The sequence below is a fragment of the Pleurodeles waltl genome, chromosome 10 (genome assembly GCF_031143425.1).
Source record: "Pleurodeles waltl isolate 20211129_DDA chromosome 10, aPleWal1.hap1.20221129, whole genome shotgun sequence".
NCBI lineage: Eukaryota > Metazoa > Chordata > Amphibia > Caudata > Salamandridae > Pleurodeles > Pleurodeles waltl.
Genome location: NC_090449.1, coordinates 211,087,360 through 211,107,216, shown reverse-complemented (window position 1 = coordinate 211,107,216; position 19,857 = coordinate 211,087,360). Strand labels below are relative to the sequence as shown.

At 37.3% G+C, this 19,857-nt stretch overlaps 1 protein-coding gene across 1 annotated transcript in view; it reads left to right on the top strand.

The window, feature by feature from the left end:
- The window catches only part of XYLT1 (xylosyltransferase 1), a 644,618-nt gene that overhangs the window by 523,541 nt on the left and 101,220 nt on the right, over positions 1-19,857 (top strand). The window contains exon 6 of the mRNA XM_069210190.1: positions 5,353-5,569. Coding sequence (XP_069066291.1) covers positions 5,353-5,569 — 217 coding nt within the window. The remainder of the gene's footprint in view (positions 1-5,352; positions 5,570-19,857) is intronic.

Genomic DNA, 19,857 nt, shown 5'->3' with positions numbered 1-19,857 from the left:
AGTCCGCTGTACCGCGATGTTGTGCCTGGATACCGTTGAACGCACCTTCCCCCGTAGGTCGTTCCACCTCTTCCTGATGTCCTCCCTATTTCTTGGGTGCTGTCCCACAGCGTTGACCCTGTCGACTATTCTTTGCCATAGCTCCATCTTCCTGGCTATTGATGTGTGCTGTACCTGTGAGCCAAATAGCTGTGGCTCTACCCGGACGATTTCCTCGACCATGACCCTGAGCTCCTCCTCGGAGAAGCGGGGGTGTCTTTGGCGTGCCATGGGGTGGTGTGTGTGATGTGTGGGGTGGTGTATGTGTTGATGAATGTGGTGAGTGTAGTGGTATGTGGTGTTTTGTGCGTGGGTGTTGTGTGGGTGATGGTGTGGTGTGCCTCTGGGTGATGGGGTTCTCTATTCTGTGCTGTCTCTCTCTGGCCTTCTCTCAGAAATTGTGGTTGTAAGGGTTTGTGTGTGATGTGGGTGTGTGTTTTATATTGTATTGGGTGTGTGGGAGTGTTGTTTGTATGTGTATCAGGTGTGTGTATTTGTAATTGTCCAATGTGGCGGTGTTTTGGAGATGTGTGTGTATTTTGAGCGCGGCGGTGTGTACCGCCAATGGAATACCGCGGTTGAAAGACCGCCGCATGGATTCGTGGGTCGTAATTGCATGGGCGTGTTTCTGTTGGCGTGGAGGTGGAGGATTTGTTTCCGCATGTTTATCGCTGACTTTTGGTGTGGCGGTGTTGTGTGGGTGTCTGAATTTCGGCGGATTCCGAGATGTGTGTCATAATAGCTGTGGCGGTCTACCGCGGCCGCAGCGGTGTATTGGCGGTCTTCTGCGCGGCGGTAAGAGCCTTATACCGCCAAGGTCGTAATGACCACCTATATCCTTTATCAACCTTGTCTTCTCTTTTTTTTTGCAAGCCCTAGAAGCACTGTAGACAGTGCTCTGGGATGTTCCTTTGATATTCATTTAATATGTAGTGCGCCACATCCCACACAACTGATATGTCTAACCCAGGCAGCCATCCTGCACTGTATTTTTCAGAGTGTATTGGATTTTACTGCTCTACGCTATCTGCCACATTTGGAAGCTTCTTGCTCAGTACAGCAATTACTCACAATGCGAAATATCATTCCAAGATAGCCATTCACTGCTATGTTTACTTATGTATTTTTTTTAATTATAAATACTTGCCTGCCCTGTTTATGCGGCAAATGCTTTTATTTTTTTTACCTCTATTCTTTCGGTTTTCTCACATATCTTGCTGGATGATATGTGTTTATTGCGGATGGATGACTGGTTGAATGCAAGAATTAATTAGTGGGGGGTGGGGGAGTGACTGGATGCACTAGTTCAAGTGTGACTGACAGAGTGCATATTGAGTCCCTACATTGACCAGTGATTGAAGAGGCATGTTCAAGCGTTAGTCAGAACTGTTGGCATCATGCTTGCTTGTTACAGCTTCTTACCCAGTGACTTATATTTATTGTTACTAGCAATGGAGATCTGAAGTGTAGTTCATTCTTTTCTTGTAGGTTCAGCTGAGCTGTAAAGTGTCATTTTTCTCGCACTAAATAAATAAATAAATTCAGCTCATATATAAGTCCTAACTGTTGGCACATTGAGGTTATTTAATTTCATTAATTTTATTTCATTTTATTGCTTTGATACAGTGCTCATGCTCCTAGCACAGTGGATTCACGGAGCTTAAAATGTAGAATTTGAGGGCGAAGGTTTGGAGGTGACAGCAAGAGAAATAGCAGAGAAAGACCGTCCAGTTCTGAGAGAAAGTTAGCTCAAGTCAGTTTGAATGTTTTGCAGAAAAGTTGCATTTTCTGGTACTTTGAAAGTCCGTTAGGAAGCAGAGTGACAAATCGAGGAGTTCTAAATACATCAATTTTGAAAATAGGTCATGCTATTTTGCGTGTGTTGCACCAGCCAGAGCAACAGCTTATTTTCTGAGGCTGGCTTAAGGTATCTGGAATAATGGCATGAGAACATCATTTGAGATATGAGACAACACTAAGCCAATGCTGTGAAAAAAGACAATTCCTTAAAGCCAGTGGGTGACGTTTTAGATGAATAATTATAATCTCCACAATGCAGTTCCCTTGAATTCCACACATTTGTTTCAATTGGCAGTCTAATAATAACAGGGCACTTGCCTCATTCTTTAGCTCTGGAATTAAGCAATTCTTTGCTATTTATGGTGGTTTCCATCTCCTAAAATTGCTGAAAACACAACTGGACATCATTCAAAAAAAGATGTTGCTCAACATGATCCGGGAACTATTGCCTTGCAGGGGGACCACTTTATCTAGGTCCATTAGACAAACTAAATGTTATGAGGGAACATTACTTGGCGATGTCACACTGTATCTTGTCAGTTGCACATAACAATGAAAGAGTAATTGAGACAAATGTTCGACTGAATAATAGAGTTTAATCTCCTTGTCTGTATGTTCAAAATGCGTGTGTGTTCTATGCTTTTCTAGATATATCGCAGAGGAGCTCATTCAGTCTCCCGATTGATGACACAGTATTTATGTCGTTCTTTATTTTTCCAACATTTCATCCACGGGGGGACCAAAAAGATGGTCTCCATTGAAAGGAATGTAGAGGAGGTGCTGTTGCACCTCTGGTTTAAAATACACAGATGCACTGCCTATCTTAGATCTCAGACCACTCTACTTATTTATTCATCAGAGCTCTTTCGTATGACCACTTTTTTATTCCATTGCTTCAACAAGGAAACTGTGTTAGACCACAAAGATGCCTACTTTCACATCTCCTTAGCGAGACCCTTTCTTTGCTAATCGCAATCATCCGCACTGTATGCGATTGATAATGACCATTATAGATTGCAATGCTCTTTTGTCCATTGTGAATGGAGACTACATTCACAAGTACAAGATGGCAAACATATTAAAGCAGTTTCTCTGTCTTCTAGGTTAGCCAATCACCGCAGTGGTAATGTAGGTTCATTGTCACGCCTGTGCTCCAGTCAGAGAAATACTCTTATTGAGCAGTATCTCTCATGAATCCTGCTATTTTCGAGCCCAGTTTCATATGGATGAGAAAGTAATCAATAATAATAATAATAATAATAATAATAATAATAAGCAAATGTGCTCACAAAATAAATAGTCAGTAGTCACTCTTGACATGTAATAGCATGTGGTGGTTTAACCAAAACGATCTGTAGTCTAGAAAACTGAAGTTAAAAGGATGCCTAACGTTTTCAGTAGACAAGATAATTTATGTGCACATGGGTAGTGCTATTTTTAGCCCATCCTTATTTGCATTTCATTATCGACCTGTACAAATTAGCATTATTAGTAGCCACCTGTTGGAAAATAGTTATGGTGAGTCTTTTAAGGTATTGTTTGAATTTGCAGCTGAACGCAAGACCTATTGTCACTGATTGTTTAAGGTTATACATAGATGGAATTTTTCTCTGCCCAGATGAGCATTCCTCTCTCCCCTCATGTTATTTATTGCCTTTCATGTACCATTCCACTTTGTATGACATGCTTCCCTTAAAAGGAACAAGGGGATATTTTACATCTCAAAAATGCTCTAAAGCAATATGCTCAAACACTTTACCTGATAAATTGCATTATATACAGGAAGCAATCATTTTTGCATTTTTTTTTGTACTGAAGCAGCCTTTTTTAAATATTTTAATAAGGACTCAAAATGTAAGCCTAACTAACTGCTGATGTACAAAGCCATTTTGTGGCTGAAAGATTTCTGATTCACAAAGTCACAGGGTTTATGACTACAAATCTTCTAAACCTATTTTGCAATTCGGTAACATGCTGCCGAATCTCAAAATGGGTTTAGAAAGGCTTAACAAAATTGGTATTTGTAAGAGGCATGTTTAGAGAGTCCTTTCCAAGAACCAATTCATTATGGTATTTATCAATGTTAAAAAGTAATCCAGTTAAAAAATATTGAAAAATTGCAAACTCACAAGTTGGGGAGCTAGCACATTTGTCTCCCTGGGGACCATTTTCATTTTGTTAGTGTTAGAAAAAAGGTTTATTGAGTAGCAAGTAGCGGTCCAGTGTACCACACGCAACTCAAACAAACTTTTTAAAAAGGTTTACTTCATTTAAATGCAATCACAATCATGGTGGTCTGCTGACCCCAGCTAGTGACCGTCCCTTTGACGACATCCAATCTTAGTGAGTTGTGATTTATGATGTATTTTTATTAATTTTAATGAGGTAGGTCAGTGTTTGCAAACTTATTTTCCATTCACAAAATGTCAGTGCACATTTTGCAACCACTTTTTTGTAACTGAAAATTGCGTACATCATATCCTAACAGTGAAATGTGCGAGGGAGCTGGGAGTGTGGGCCCCTGCACTTGGCAGGCTGAGTGCAGGGGCCCCCCTTTGGTCCCCTGCACGTGTTCTTGGCCAGCCTTATGATGGAGATAAAACCGCCATGAAAAGACTGGTGGAGAACCAGGTCGTAATCAGCAGGGCGGCGCTGCATGCAGCACTACCCTGGCTGATTCCATTCTGCACCTGCCGTCAACCCGTTGGGATCACTGATCTCAGCAGTGATGGCAGAACCCTGACGGTCTGTCCACTAGGGTCTTAATAGGGTGGCCGGACCACCACAGCTGCAGTGGTCATGACCGCCACCACGTTGCTGTGGGTCTCAAAACCGCCAGCCTCGTAATGAGGCTCACAATTTTTAACACCTGGAAAATAGTCTGTAATGCTCCTGATTTAGTATCTGTTTCCTTGACACCAAGGTGTGTAATCCATTTGCAATGGTGCCATATATTTCCTTATATTCCTTTAGTATAGTTTATTAATGAGAAATCTCTATAAAATGGTAAACTATGTCTGTGCTGTAAAAAGAACAGAGGTTATAATGGAGCAAAAAGCCCAGCTAATTTGCGATTTTTCTACTTTATTCAGCACAAGTTAATCCCTTTAGGCTGGTACTTTGAAGTTTTTTCCAAAATAGGATACAGTTTGCCAGAATCAACCAGGTTAGTTTCAAACAGCAACACAATTGTTTTAATTCCATCAGTGCCTTATCTCTAATGTTTTGCCTTGAATTGTTGTACATAGGAATTGTTTTACATAAGAGCAATTATCAGTTTGAAATCAATGGACATACTGTAGTGGAAAGTGGAAATGACAGAAGTCAAAACTGTTGCTTCTGACAAAGAAACAGTCAAAGTCCATAAAGAGTACAAATTTTACATGACTAAGTCTACATAGTGCTTTTGGCCTGGCGCCAGGTAGGTATTTTGTAACAAAGACGGCATCATGTGAAGACTTTTAAACACACTGTTTCACGTTCCTTAAAGTGTGGCTTTGTCTCTTCTCTTAGGTTCATTAGAAAACAAGGCCTGGACAGACTTTTCCTGGAATGTGACACCCACATGTGGCGTCTTGGAGACAGGAAAATTCCAGAAGGCATTACTGTAGATGGAGGCTCTGACTGGTTCTTACTGAACAGGAAGTTTGTGGAGTATGTTACATTATCCAACGATGACCTGGTTACGAAGATGAAGAAATTCTACTCCTATACATTACTTCCAGCTGAGGTATAACAAACACATCTGCATATTCCTTTTCACTATTACGCAGAATGTATGAATTTACACATGTATACATGTGGTATCTAACTTGTTATGAATACTTGATGATAAATGTAAAACCTTTGGAGTTTATCAGACATCTTAGTCTTCTTTCTATTCCCAGTAGTAGTGGCTATACAGATATGAAGATAAAAAACAGATTCCATTGGGGTATACGTACTCGCAACAATATAATAAATAAGAGTCCCCTTTCTATTTCTAGAAGGGGAAGGTATATAAACATTAAGATTGAAAACAGCCTCCGTTTGGGAGTCCTTTAGTGTACTCGCGGTCCAAACTGGTCCATAGAATAGAAGTGAGTGAACGGATTACGAGCAATAATAAAGTGGGAAAGTTAAGGGTGAATAGTTATCCTGTGAGAGATGTGCTTGCAGTAAATTATTGCATTTACATTTAGGATACGCTTCGATTTTTTGGGACGGGAAGCCTCCTTAACAAACGCCATAGAATAGAGGTGAGTGAGAGGGTTACGAGCAATAAAGAGTGGGAAAGTAGTTATCCCATGAGGGATGCGCTTGCAGTAACTTAAAGCATATTTACATTCAGGAAATGTTTTGATTTTTTTAATGGGAAGCATTCTTAATAAAAGTTACACTTCTATGTACAGTGAAGTAAAAGGTAAGCGAGTATAGAAAGAGAGACTTTAGAGACGTTTACTAATGCAGAAAGAAGTATAAATATAATTAGATTCATTGATTGTATAATAAGACATGATTATATACAGGAGCAAATTGATAATTTCGAATTGGATACCATGGATGAAATAATATCAATGAGAAATACCAGAGAGGAGAGGTAACAACTATAGAAAGGTAGAGTGGTTGGGTGCACTACGCAGATTCTACACAAATATATTTATATATGGGGTTGTAAGCCCACTTGTAAGTGCATACAGTCTACACCAGGGTTAGATAGCATAAATACAATGGTGTATAGTAATGACAAGACATAAATGAGATCTAAATACCACAAGTGTATGGATTAAGGCAACACACAATGTAATAGTTAAATGCTTGGTCTCCACCTATTATATACCAAGTGATTAATTTTACTGAACAAGGATGGTTGGTGGCACATATAAATCAGTCTGGACATTATATTAAAGAATCTATATTATGTATTGTTTACAGCCGTAATAAGCCCTGAGGAGTCGTGGGGCGACACACCCCATATGAAACACGTGTTGGCTTGGCTGGAGTGACACCAATAAGAAGGAATAAAGCAGAATATTTGAAATCTGTTGGGACTGAATGTAATTGTATTATTATTAATATATTTAAGAAGACGTGTGCTTAGAGTACATGCATATAAGTTTAACAATCTTAGGATTGTCAATATTACAAGGTTTTTTAAGGGGAGGTACCTTGCATGAGCACCATCAGTTGAAAATAAGATTTGACCAGTAACAAAATTATAATATGCTTTGCAAAGGTGAGCGCCAATTCTCTGCTCTACCACCCCAATTCTGTATTAATACACAACAGGAGAAGCTGCCCCCTTTCTCATCTAAACCTTATTTGTGATTACATAAGTACAGTTTTATTAAATGAGTGAAAAGATAGATAGAGACAAGTCAGCGGAGGAATTATTTAGTAATTTAAATACTGGACATACAGTAAGACAAGCTACTAAAGGTGGAGGTCAGTTAAGAAAAGAAGGTTTACGAGAAAAATGTATTAGATTAGAAAGGTTGAAAAAGAATGAAATGTCTAAATGGTGGGACAGTGTGACATTAAAACAATTTTTTTAAAAAATAGAATACCGACGGGTCTTAGATCACATATCTTTCCCACCTTTGATGACTTAGGCACAGATTTATTGATAAAATGCGATGAAGAATTGAAATCTAAATCTATGAACCTAATGGACATTCTTATAGAGAATGCAGATAGGAAAGTCCAGAAATTACAATCGGAGATTATTACACTGGAGAAATTGCTTAATCTAAAAGTAGCGACAGAAAAGAATTATGATATTCTTAATAATATAATAATTAGATTTCAAGAGAAAATAAAACAGAGGAAGGCAAGAAAACTTAAGAGAGATGAACAAAATTATCTAAATGGTAGGGTATTTACGTTGTCTAGTAAATATGATCATCTGATTCAGGGAACGATATTGAAAGTACAATCCACAACTTCAGTTAGATCAACAGCAACATCGAGAAGTATTCCATCTACCAGTGGCAGTGAGGCAGAAAATGTTGAGGGACATACATTAGCTCCAATTACAAGTAAGAAACCTTTTTTACGGGAAATGTGGAGGATAAAGGAAGGCAATCGGGAACAAAATACTAGAAAGAATCGAGAATGAAAACCAGAAGAGGGAAGAGAGGAAAGAATACAAGAGCAACTTATGGGTATGAAAACAAGATCTTGGGACAGGAAAGTTTAGGATTGCTTTCAGAACAAGAGAATGGTGTGATAAACTTATCAAATAAAACTTTAACATCAGACATAGTCACAGTTCTAAACAGAGGATTGGGAGTCTGTCCCACAAATAAGGGAGATGGTTGTAAATCTAAAATCGACCTATTCAAATTTGTGAAAAGACTGAAACATAAGAAACAATTTGAATTATGTAGCAAACGAGGTGAGTGTAGGGATCTATTACCACATAAGAGGTCAAAGAGTGAACTATCAATACAAGACATAAAAGATACAGTAGCCCTGATGTCGATAACAGAATATGAGGTGTTCCCAGTTACCACTTTGAGAATATTACAAGAACTGAATATTGCATCAGATGTACATATGACCAGTGGTATTAAACTAAAATCAACATGGATACCTAAACAAGCTACAGAAAATAATATAGATGTTTTTTTACAAATTTGTATGTGAGCACCTAGATAAATGTAAGTAGACAGATATAAAGAAAATCAGAAAATATAATCTGAGCTAGAGGGAACATCTAGCTTAGCAGACATTTATGCGTGAAGAGGATATAATCATTAGGTGAGCAGACAAAGGAGGGAATATTGTGATCATGAATCGTTGTGACTATGATAAAGAAATCTATAAACAATTGAATGATGCACGGTGTTACGAAAAATTTAAACATAATCCTATGTTGAATCTAACCAGTAAGATCAACAGGATGTTGAAATTGTGGTATGACAGATGTATACTTGACGAGGAAGAGTATCTGTATTTATGGGTGGATCGTCTGAGGTTTCCTTGTTTTTATACCCTTCCCAAAATACACAAAAATCTTCCTTTTCCTCTAGGAAGACCAATAATATCGGGGGCTAGGGGTCTTACAGAAAATATATCACAATTTGTTGACATATTTTTGCAACCTCTAGTACCGAACCTTTCGTCATACATTAAAGATCCGAAACATTTATTAGGCGTGCTTGGAGACATGAACTGGGAATCGAATATGACAATGGTGACACTAGATGTGGTGGCCTTATATACTAGTATTAGTCATGAATCAGGAATTCAAGCAATTAAACATATGTTGTATAGAAGATCAGCGAGCTTGATGGAGCATATTGAAATGTTATTAGAGACAATGGACCTTATTCTCAATCATAATTACTTTCTCTTTAATAACGAATGGTATAGACAAAAACAGGGAGTGGCGATGGGGTCGAGATCGTCTCCCTCGTGCGCTAATTTATTCATGGTTTGAAGATAGTTGGATTTGGGGACAAGAAGCGGCAGAGTGACATACATACATCCTTTATTGGGGAAGATACATAGATGATTGCTTTATGATATGGACAGGTAATTTGGAAAAAACGAAGAGTTTTTGTGAATATTTGAACAGTGATGTGGTGAATATCAAATTTACACATCAATACAGTTTGACACGTATAGAGTTCTTAGATATAGAACTATATGTGGAGAATAATAAGATAGAGAGTAAGCTATATCAGAAACCTACATCTTGTAATTCAATACTGCATGCTACGAGTGCACACCCGATGTGTTGGAAAGAAGCTATACCATTTGGGGAAATGATAAGAGTGAGACGGAACTGTAGTAGAAATAAGGACTTTTTTGAATATATACAGGACATGGGAAAATGCTTTATAGCAAGAGGGTATAAGGTAGAGCATGTGAACATATCTTTGAGTAAGGCAATTCGGATACCCCGACAACAAACCTTAGGGATAAAGACTACGATTAAAGACAGCGAAGAGAAAATCAGAATAACATTGGATTATATAGAAAACTCTGCTTTACTACTGAAAAGTTTGAGAAGTCATTGGGATATTTTATTACAAGATCAGATATTAAGGAAGTATATTAGGTTAAAACCAAAGGCATCATATCACAGAGGGAAAACGTTGAGTAATATTATTTGTCCCAGTAATCCTAACAGAAGGATGGAAACAAATTGGCTAGACATCTACAATAAAGGTTTCTTCAAATGTGGAAGTTGCAGGATGTGCAAATGGACATGGCAAGTAAAGAAAAGACTTTTATGGCTTTGGAGAGAATATACTGTATATATACGATTCAAACATACATAAATTGTAATACAGCTTATGTAATATATATGTTGGTTTGAAAATGTGAACGAATATATGTAGGAAGTACAATTTGTCATCTTAGAGTCAGAATCACAGAACACTGGAGGGCTATTAGACAAGATGACGACCGGTATCCTATTGCATTACATATAAAAACTTGTACTGCACTAAATGTACCTAAGGAATTTATATTTTTTGGTTTTGAACTCGTAGGAATGAACCCCCGAGGAGGTAATAGATAGTTAGCACTGAGGTGAAAAGAATCTATTTGGATTATGCATCTGAAACAGTGGAATGTGGATTGAACTCAGATTATGAACTTGAGTATTTTTTGGGTGAGCGATGAAAGGAGAGTAATTTAGTTTTGAATATGGTAGTTTAACTAAAATAAACAAATGATCTTCAAGTATTTCGATAATTAAGCAATGTACCTATAAGTGGAACGTTTAATGTAACATATCATTATACAAAATAAGATATATGTAAGGAACAATTAGAAAATTATATAAAGTGTATTTCGATTTGGAATCCGTGTGGTGCATTTAACCCAAGGAGGCAAAGGATTATATATTGAGGGGATTATAGTAACGGAAACACTAGTACACAATACAAGAGGATGAATGCTGACCCCCGCTTTGTGTTATTAGAGGTTGGACTTAATTGAGTAGTGTATAACTAATAAATGTAGAGAGGATTAGAATAGATCTTGTAAATTAAGTATATACAAGTCAGGTATATGTCGTCAATATTTAAATGTTATGGAATTGTATGTATAATTGGATATTGAGGAGTCTCTTACTAGTGATTAAGTATTAAAATTCACAGTATAATGTCACAAGTTATTATAAGGCTGACTTAACAACTATGTAATAATGATTTACTTTGGAGTTTATCAGACACTTTAGTCCTCTTTCTATTTCTAATAGTAGAGACTATACAAATATGAAGATAAAAAACGGACTCCGTTGGGGTAATCGTACTCGCGACTATATAATAACTAAGAGTCCCCTTTCTATTTCTAAAAGGGGAAGGTATATAAACATTAAGATTGAAAACGGACTCCATTTGGGAGTCCTTTAGCTTACTCGCGGTCCAAACTGGAACATGCCGGTGAGTGACAGGGATACAAGCAATAATAGAGTAGGAAACTTAAGGGTGAATAGTTATCCTGTGAGAGATGTGCTTGCAGTAAGTTATTGCATATTTATATTTAGGATACGCTTTGATTTTTTGGACGGGAAATCTCCATAACAACTGGGAACACGCCATAGAATAGAGGTGAGTGAGAGGGTTACGAGCAATAAATACTGGGAAAGTATTTATCCCGCGAGGGATGCGCTTACAGTAACTTAAGGCATATTTACATTCAGGATATGCTTTGATTTTTTGGACGGGAAGCCTTCTTAATAAAAGTTACACTTCTATGAACAGTGAAGAAAAAGGTAAGCGAATATAGAAAGAGAGACTTTGGAGACGTTTACTAATGCAGAAAGAAGTATAAATATAATTAGATTCATTGATTGTATAATAAGACGTTATTATATACAGGAGCGAATTGGTAATTTCGAATTGGATACCACAGATGAAATAATATCAATGAGGAATACCGGAGAGGAGGGGTAACAACTATAGACAGGTAGAGTGGTTGGGTGCACTACACGGATTCTACATGAATATATTTATATATGGGGTTGTAAGCTCACTTGTAAGTGCATGCAGTCTACACCAGGGTGAGATAGCATAAATACAATGGTGTATAGTAATGAGAAGACATAAATGAGATCTAAATACTACAAGTATATGGACTAAGGCAACACACAATTAAATAGTTAAATGCTTGGTCTCCACCCATTGTATACTAAGTGATTAATTTTACTGCACAAGGATGGTTGGTGACACCAATAAATCAGTCTGGACATTATATTAAAGAATATATATTATGTATTGTTTACAGCCGTAATAAGCCCTGAGGAAGTCGTGGGGCAACACACCCCAGATGAAACATGTGTTGGCTTGGCTGGAGTGACACCAATATGAAGAAATAAAGCAAAATATGTGGAATCTATTGGGACTGAATTTAATTGTATTATTAATATATTTAAGAAGATGTGTGCTTAGAGTACATACACATACATTTAAAACCTTGCCCGGATAGATTCTGAAAGATTAGGGTTCACTTCATGCAACCTTTTCCATTCATAAGTGTAACAGACGGTCTCAAAAGTGGAAAATGCAGTCAAAATCTAGATTGCTATTGACAAACTCATGATATGTGGTCTTGTACATGTGATGATGTCACAGATCACTTTGGGAACCTGCAACTCATACTCAGATATTTCTGCAGTTGTATTGACATTTGGGGTAGGGGCAGTAGCCATTCCCAGAGGAGAAGCGCTATGAGGGTAGGATTAGCAAATGGTTTGAAAACAGATATTCACAAAGTCTTGGACTGCCTCATGCATATTACCAGCACTTCTCAATCTACACTTGAATAGACTAGGGAAACATTTGCAGGGATGGTGGCAATGCACATGGAAAACCAATATTTTTGCATGGAGCCTTAGTGAAGGGAAATCCTAAATTAGCAAATGTTTTTCATAGTAAGGAAAAAAGAAACGATGTAATCCAAAATGTTACCCAGGACTCACTATTTATTTCCAAATTAGCCTCTTTAACGAAACAGTTTTTACATAGTACTGCTTTACTGTAAAGGTATGGGGCGGTACTCAAACCTAATTAAAATGACTAAGTATTTATTAGGAAAATAAATAGCAGCAGACAAATAGTAGAACACATTGATAATTGTTTAATACAACTCTGTTCATCTTATTCGTTTAACTATCTGTACTTCTTGAATACTAAAACGACAATAGGCAGACCTCCACCCCAGTAATGGAGGTCTCCCGTAGTCTAAAGTAAAAATTTACTAAACTTGGAAAAAAGTAGAAAAATATTTCTATGTTAAATATTTTTTTTAAATTATTTTTGTGTGTTTATTTTAAATGTGGAATAAAAGAAACAATCTGCTACAGCACTATTAACATTATTTTGAATTTAATATTTAATTGACTTAATATATTACATTCAAGAAAAAATACTTTTTGAAGTTTAAACTAAAATATGCATTCCCACCTAAAGAAAAGATATATATTTTATCACTTATTAATAATGATCAAAAGTGTTGTATAAAATGAATGAAACTTATATTAAAAAATTTTCATTTAATAAAGGTTGTTAGCCTATTTCCTAATTAAATAATACATATGTTTCAGTTTTTTAAATATTTTTTCACCATCAAATTATATTTATTCATCTTTGTAACTCTTTTGAATACATTAATTTAATTTAGCAATATTTTCTATAAGACTTCAATTTACTCCCCTACCTCCATTATTATATATAGGAGACTGTTACAGTATCTAGCGCTGGCCATACGTGATGCTGGATTTATTGATAATTCATGTTGGCAATAGTAATTTACAACTGTAAATTTGGCCTTACCCCCTTTTAAAGAGGATGGAGCTGTGCAAGTCTGCACTTCTAAGTAGCTTTACAATAAGATTTTGTGAAGAGCTAAAATTATTTACTCAAAAGTGTAAGGTTAAACTTACATATAGTTTAAACTACCTTTGTGAATAGCCCCCTTTACGGCATGGGGCAGAAGAGTGCAGTATGCATTGTTTTGAAATACTCAACAGCATTCTTGTATATGAACATTTCTCTATCCTAAGATCACCTGGGCGTAATCTGCAATGGTTATTTTCAAAATAAGATTTACAGCTTTTCAAACATTTTACTTGTCAATTGAGTATCTTCCAACGCAATTACAGTGCCAGAGCTTCACCTAGTGTAATGAGATGTGGATAAAAAGTATTCACACTAGAGATATCAAAATTAAAGTCAAATTCAAGATATAACCCTACCAAATATCTGTGTACATTAGTAATACAAAGTTTAAAGTATGGTACTGCATGTTCATCTTATTTGTTAGACTATCACCAATGGTTTTACAAAAAAGGAGCATACATTTATCACACATCCTCAGTTTTTTCCTCTTTGAGACATTGAGAATCACCAACATAGTATAGGGTAACTTTCTACTGGAAGACATGACTTTGGCTAATGTTGATTGTGGATTTTATACATCACCATCCTCACTGACAATATGTAAAGGAGGTGTGTGCCCCTGTAGTCAACTACATTAGCAAAAATATTGTGTTGGCTAAATTCTATTAAAATGTATGTTTTATCCTATGAAATGAGGTGAGTACCTCATACAACATAGTTCTTTCTTTTTTACAAGTAGCACGGATGAAAATCCTTGTGATGGTAAGTCTTATGATTTTATTAATGAAATCATTTGCATAGTATTTTAAATGTAAAAAGTATTCCAATACATACTTCTAAATTTATTTAACAATATTCCTGCAGCTCATTTCACAGGCAAAATATAATTGCAAAAAACATTTTTGTTCATTTTTACAGGGACAAAAAGTCTTGATTAAACATAGTTTGTATATTACCTATTGAGCTCTTGCTGGCTTGAAAAGCAAATTAGAGGCGATACCTTTTTTCTAACTAAGATCACAGAGGTGAACATCAGCCATTTCCCTGGCTTAATTCCCCAACCACAGGTTGTGGCTTAAATTGTAGAAAAAAATATTATTCAGTATGAAAATCACTTCACCTTCCACAATCAATGAATCGTGTAAGAGACAGCTGGATATTTTTGGAATACTAATGAGTGAGAACAAGGTGGTTATCAGTTAATGAATTCACCTATGTTCTGCCTTTGAATCTGAATGTTGAACACAATTCTGAAAATGAATGCAGCTGCTTTAGGAGCCGCCCACCATTCTAAGCAGTACACAATATAATTTGACTGGTTATAATATAAAGAACATATGTTGCATAGTCTCATTTTCATTCTATGTCTGACAAAAATTCCCTCTTTGTAGGTCTGATAACCTTTTCATTCATTATCTTGGAGAATTGTTTCGATATCCTTATGAAAAAGGCACAGGGCTGTGGGTAATTGGGTTGTTTTGCTTCACTTAAATGAAAATATATCCCTTTATATCTCTAAGCAGTCAGTGCAACTATAAATTTGTATTCAGTGAGCTCTCACTTAGATTTTAAGAACCAAAGGGTGATAATTTACAGACCATTATTATCAATTTAATTTCATTTTGGGCAGGGTGATAATTTGGGGACAATTCTTGCAAATTGAGTGCATCAATGAGTTACAAATTTCAATTAAATAACTTTTTTTGTCTGTCTGTCATTGAAATCACATTTTCACGACTCAAATGACGGCTCTCCTTGTGCCTCTCTTCCCTTGGCCTGATAATTCCATCCTAAAGGCATAAGATTTATTCGGTCTCTGAAACAGCCATGATGTAATTATAGCAGCACAATTGAAAATGCTTTACCTTGCTGCCTCAAGTCAACAAATAAAGACTTATGGTTGCAAAAGTAATTGGAGAGTGAAAAATGTCCTTCTGGTGCCCGACATTTATTGTCTAATTCACTAGGTGTTCATTTTAAAAGCTGAAGAAAAACTAATTACAATAATCATTGTCATCACAGACTTTTTCTTAGAGGATCTGTTGGTATAGTATTTGGAAAATACATTTGATTGCACAGAAAGCGGTCAGGGTGACCTCGCCTGGCAAGTCCTAAACAAAACAATAAACTGTCTGTTTCAAGTGTGCTTATTAGTAGAAAGAAAACAAAGTAATCAATTTAGTTATTTTATAGGCAAACCATAATACATAGCTTGAAGAGGAGTTTAATGAAAGCTAATGAAACTCTGATGATTCCAATGTATTATTTTGATGTTAAAACTGCTGTAGCGTCCATGTGTGTACAATTTGATGATTTCAAAGTTTGCTTTCTGACACACATCAAAATAATTTTACCATGCAGAAGCGACACACATCTAACTAAATTTACCATGGAGAAGCTGGCCTGATAAAAACCAAAGAATACATTTATAATCTTGTTATGGAGGTTAATTATTGTACTCATTTTAAATAAAAATGCCATTATTTTATATTAGCATCATGCATTTTTATTATCATCATAATATTATGGTGTGATTCACATGGTGTTGACAATACTTTCTTCAATATGCCCACTTCGGAATAATGTTTCCTGCACAGTCTTTGAATTATGGAACTTTTTTCTATCATATATCTGGTCAATATAGGTTACTGTTAGAAATGGGGTCTTTGTTTGGCAGTCAGGTTACCCCCCGTCCAAGCAAGGACCCTCACTCTAGTCGGTAAAGGAGAATCACCCTCAGTTAACCCCCGCTCACCCCCTTGGTAGCTTGGCATGAGCATGCAGGCTTAACTTCAGAAGTAATGTGTAAAGTATTTGTACCAACACACACAGTAATACAATGAAGCACTACAAACTGGACACCACACCAGTTTAGAAAAATAGGTAATATTTATCTAAATCAAACACGACCAAAATGACAAAAATTCAACATACACATTTCACTATTTGAATTTTTAAAAGAATAAGAGTCTTAATCCTTAGAAAACAGTGAGTACTTGGTTAGCGTCACAAATAAAGCCGCACCAGCGAGCGTGCATTGAAAAAGACCAGCGATGCGTTGTTTTCTAATTCGCAAGCAAGACCGTGCGTCTTTCCTTCTCTGGTCGGGTTGGCATGCATCGTTATTTCTCTCTCGCAAGACAGCGATGCATCGATTCCCAGACGGGCATCTCGGGTCTGGCATGCTTTGCGTTGATTTTTCATACCCAGCATTTGAAATCCTCTGGTAGCACGGTGTCAGGAAACCGTGCTGCATGGGGCTTGCATCATTAGCAACAGCCGCTAGAGGGTGTTGCATGTCGTTTCTCTAGCCGCGGCATGTCGATCTCCCAGCCGCGTTGCAGATGGTATGTCAAAAGTTACCCTGCACAGTAGTCTGTGCATGGATTTCTGTCCTTTTCCACCAGCTTCATCTTTCAAGGGCCCAGAGACAGGTTAGGGCACCACTTGGCAGGGCAGGAGTCTCAGCAGAGAGTCCAGGTGCTGGCAGAGAGAAGTCTTTGATGTCCCTGAGACTTCAACAACCGGAGGCAAGTTCAGTTCCAGCCCTTGGAGATTCTTCAGCAGTGGGAAGTCACACAAAAGTCAGTCTTTGTCCTCTTTCAGGCAGAAGCAGCTACTGAAGGCCAACCCAGCAAAGCTCAAATGAGCAGTAATCCCCCTCCAGCTCTCCAGCTCATCTCCTTGGCAGAGGTTCCACTTGGTTCCAGAAGTAATCAAATTTTCAGGGGTTTTGGGTCCAATACTTATACCCCTTTCTGCCTTTGAATTAGGCCTACTTCAAAAGAAAGTCTCTGTTGTTCACTAGATCCTGACTTGCCCAAACTAGGCCCCAGACACATACCAGGGGGTTGGAGACTGCATTGTTAGAGGGCAGGCACAGCCCATTCAGGCTTAAGTGACCACTTCTCCCTCCACTCTAGCACAGATGGTTCATCAGGATATGCAGGTTACACCCCAGCTCCCTTTGTCTCACTGTCTAGAGAGGATTCACAAACAGCCCAACCGTCAAACTGACCCAGACAGGTAATCCACAACCAGGCAGAGTCACAGAATGGCTTAAGCAGGAAAATGCCTAGTTTATAAAGGTGGCATTTTCAAATTAACATTCTAAAAAACCACTTCACTTAAAGATGTAATTTTCAATTGTGAGTTCAGAGACCCTAAACTTCACATTTCTATCTGCTCTCAAAGGGAATCTGCACTTTAAAGTTAGTTAAAGGCAGCCCCCTTGTTAACCTATAAGAGAGATAGGTCTTGCAACAGTGAAGACAGAATTTAGCAGTATTTCACTGTAAGGATATATAAAACACATCAGTTAATGTCCCACCCTTAACATAGACTGCACCTTTCCCATGGAGCTATATAGGGCCTACCTCAGAGGTACCTTACATATAGAAAAAGGGAAGATTTAGGCTTGGTAAGTGGGGGCACTTGCCGTGTCGAAATGGCAGTTTAAATCTGCACACACAGACACTGCAGTAGCAGGTCTGGGTCATGTTTACAGGGCAACTCTTGTGGGTGGCACAACCAGTGCTGCAGGCCCACTGGTAGATTTTGATGTACAGGCCCTGGGCACCTCTAGGGCACTTCACTAGGGACATACTAGTAAATCAAATATGCCAAACATGGATAAGCCAATTTACAGATACAATCTAAAGAGGGCACACTTACACTTTAGCACTGGTCAGCAGTAGTAAAGTGTCCAGAGCAAACAAAACAGCACAAACAGAGTCCAGCACACAGAAACAACCTGGGAAGCAGAGACAAAAAGTTAGGGGAGACCACACCAAGGATGCCAAGTCTAACAGTTACCAGTCATACATGTACCCGTATATAGGGATTGTGTATCTGTATATTTATGCTGCTTGAATTAACAGATGTAAGGGGGTTTATCACTCAATTTAATTCCATGGGCCCTAATGAAGGATAATGTTGCTAGGCTTACCAGGTAATTATTTAATTATTATTTTAATTGGAGTGAAGTTGGCCCCTTCCTCTCCCAGGGCAAGGCCCACCTGCACCATCTGCACAAATGGCAGTCAAGCCTCTTGAACAAGTACATAGCAGGGTGTTGACAGGGTCAATTACTGCCCTTCATAACTCCATGTTGATAGAGGCTAGTAGTAATGACCTCACTCATTAAGCTCATATTTATTATGTGTCTGCACTTGTGTGTTTGGAGTTTATAGGGTTAGGGGTGGCAAGGTAAGCAAGAGTCAAACAGATAGGAAAATGATCCTTGGTATTTTAAAAACAACTCTGGGTGCCCTAGTTGACTACTTTCCAGCCCAGTGAGTAATTAAGCTGATAACTTTTGGAATTAATATGAGTTTTGCCTTTTGCTAGTTTAGTAGCTGGTGATCTGTTCCTGTTACTACTGAATTAAGAAGCTGCTTATCTGACATAACATTTGTAAAACATAACGTGAACTGGCCCAACTGTGATGTGGAGGGCCATAAAATGTTACCTTCCGTAATGTTCTTGAAATGAAATCATACATAATATTACTTATGATTCCCCCATGTTTTTAATTCCACAGTTTTTCTTTATTTTACATAGTGACAGTTGATGTTACAGAAATGTGAGCCTTTTTTGGTACTGGTACTCTTTAAAACAAAGAATTCTATTGGACTGGGCTGGATTTTTGCAGTGTGTCCATACTCACATATTTATGTCTACTGTAGATGTAAGTTTGAAATGACATTACAGGCGAGTTTAAAGGGTCAATGTGAATATGATAACCAATGTAATTCAGAATTATTTAAAACATGCCGGCTTGTGTAATACATTAAACATACAAGACTACTATATGTTAGCTATTATAAAACATGAATTGTCACTGGACATATTGTCAACACATAATACATGATTAATGGGACACATGGTATTTAGATGGATACACCTGGCTTATAGACAAAACCTAAGTACTTACTGGTTAATTAATAAAAAAAAGAGTAAAAATTAGTATGTCTTTATTTGGAGTAAGTTGAGGATGTTTCTTTAATTTACAGAGAAAAGGTATGTATTTCTTTGTGAATTTTAATTTACTCAGATGCAAATAGATTTGTCTGTGCCTAATATAGTAATACATTTTTGTGTAGTAAATCGATCCCCAAGTACATTTTCACTTACTAACTTTGTTATTCTTTCTCCATATATGTAAATATTCTTTTCCACA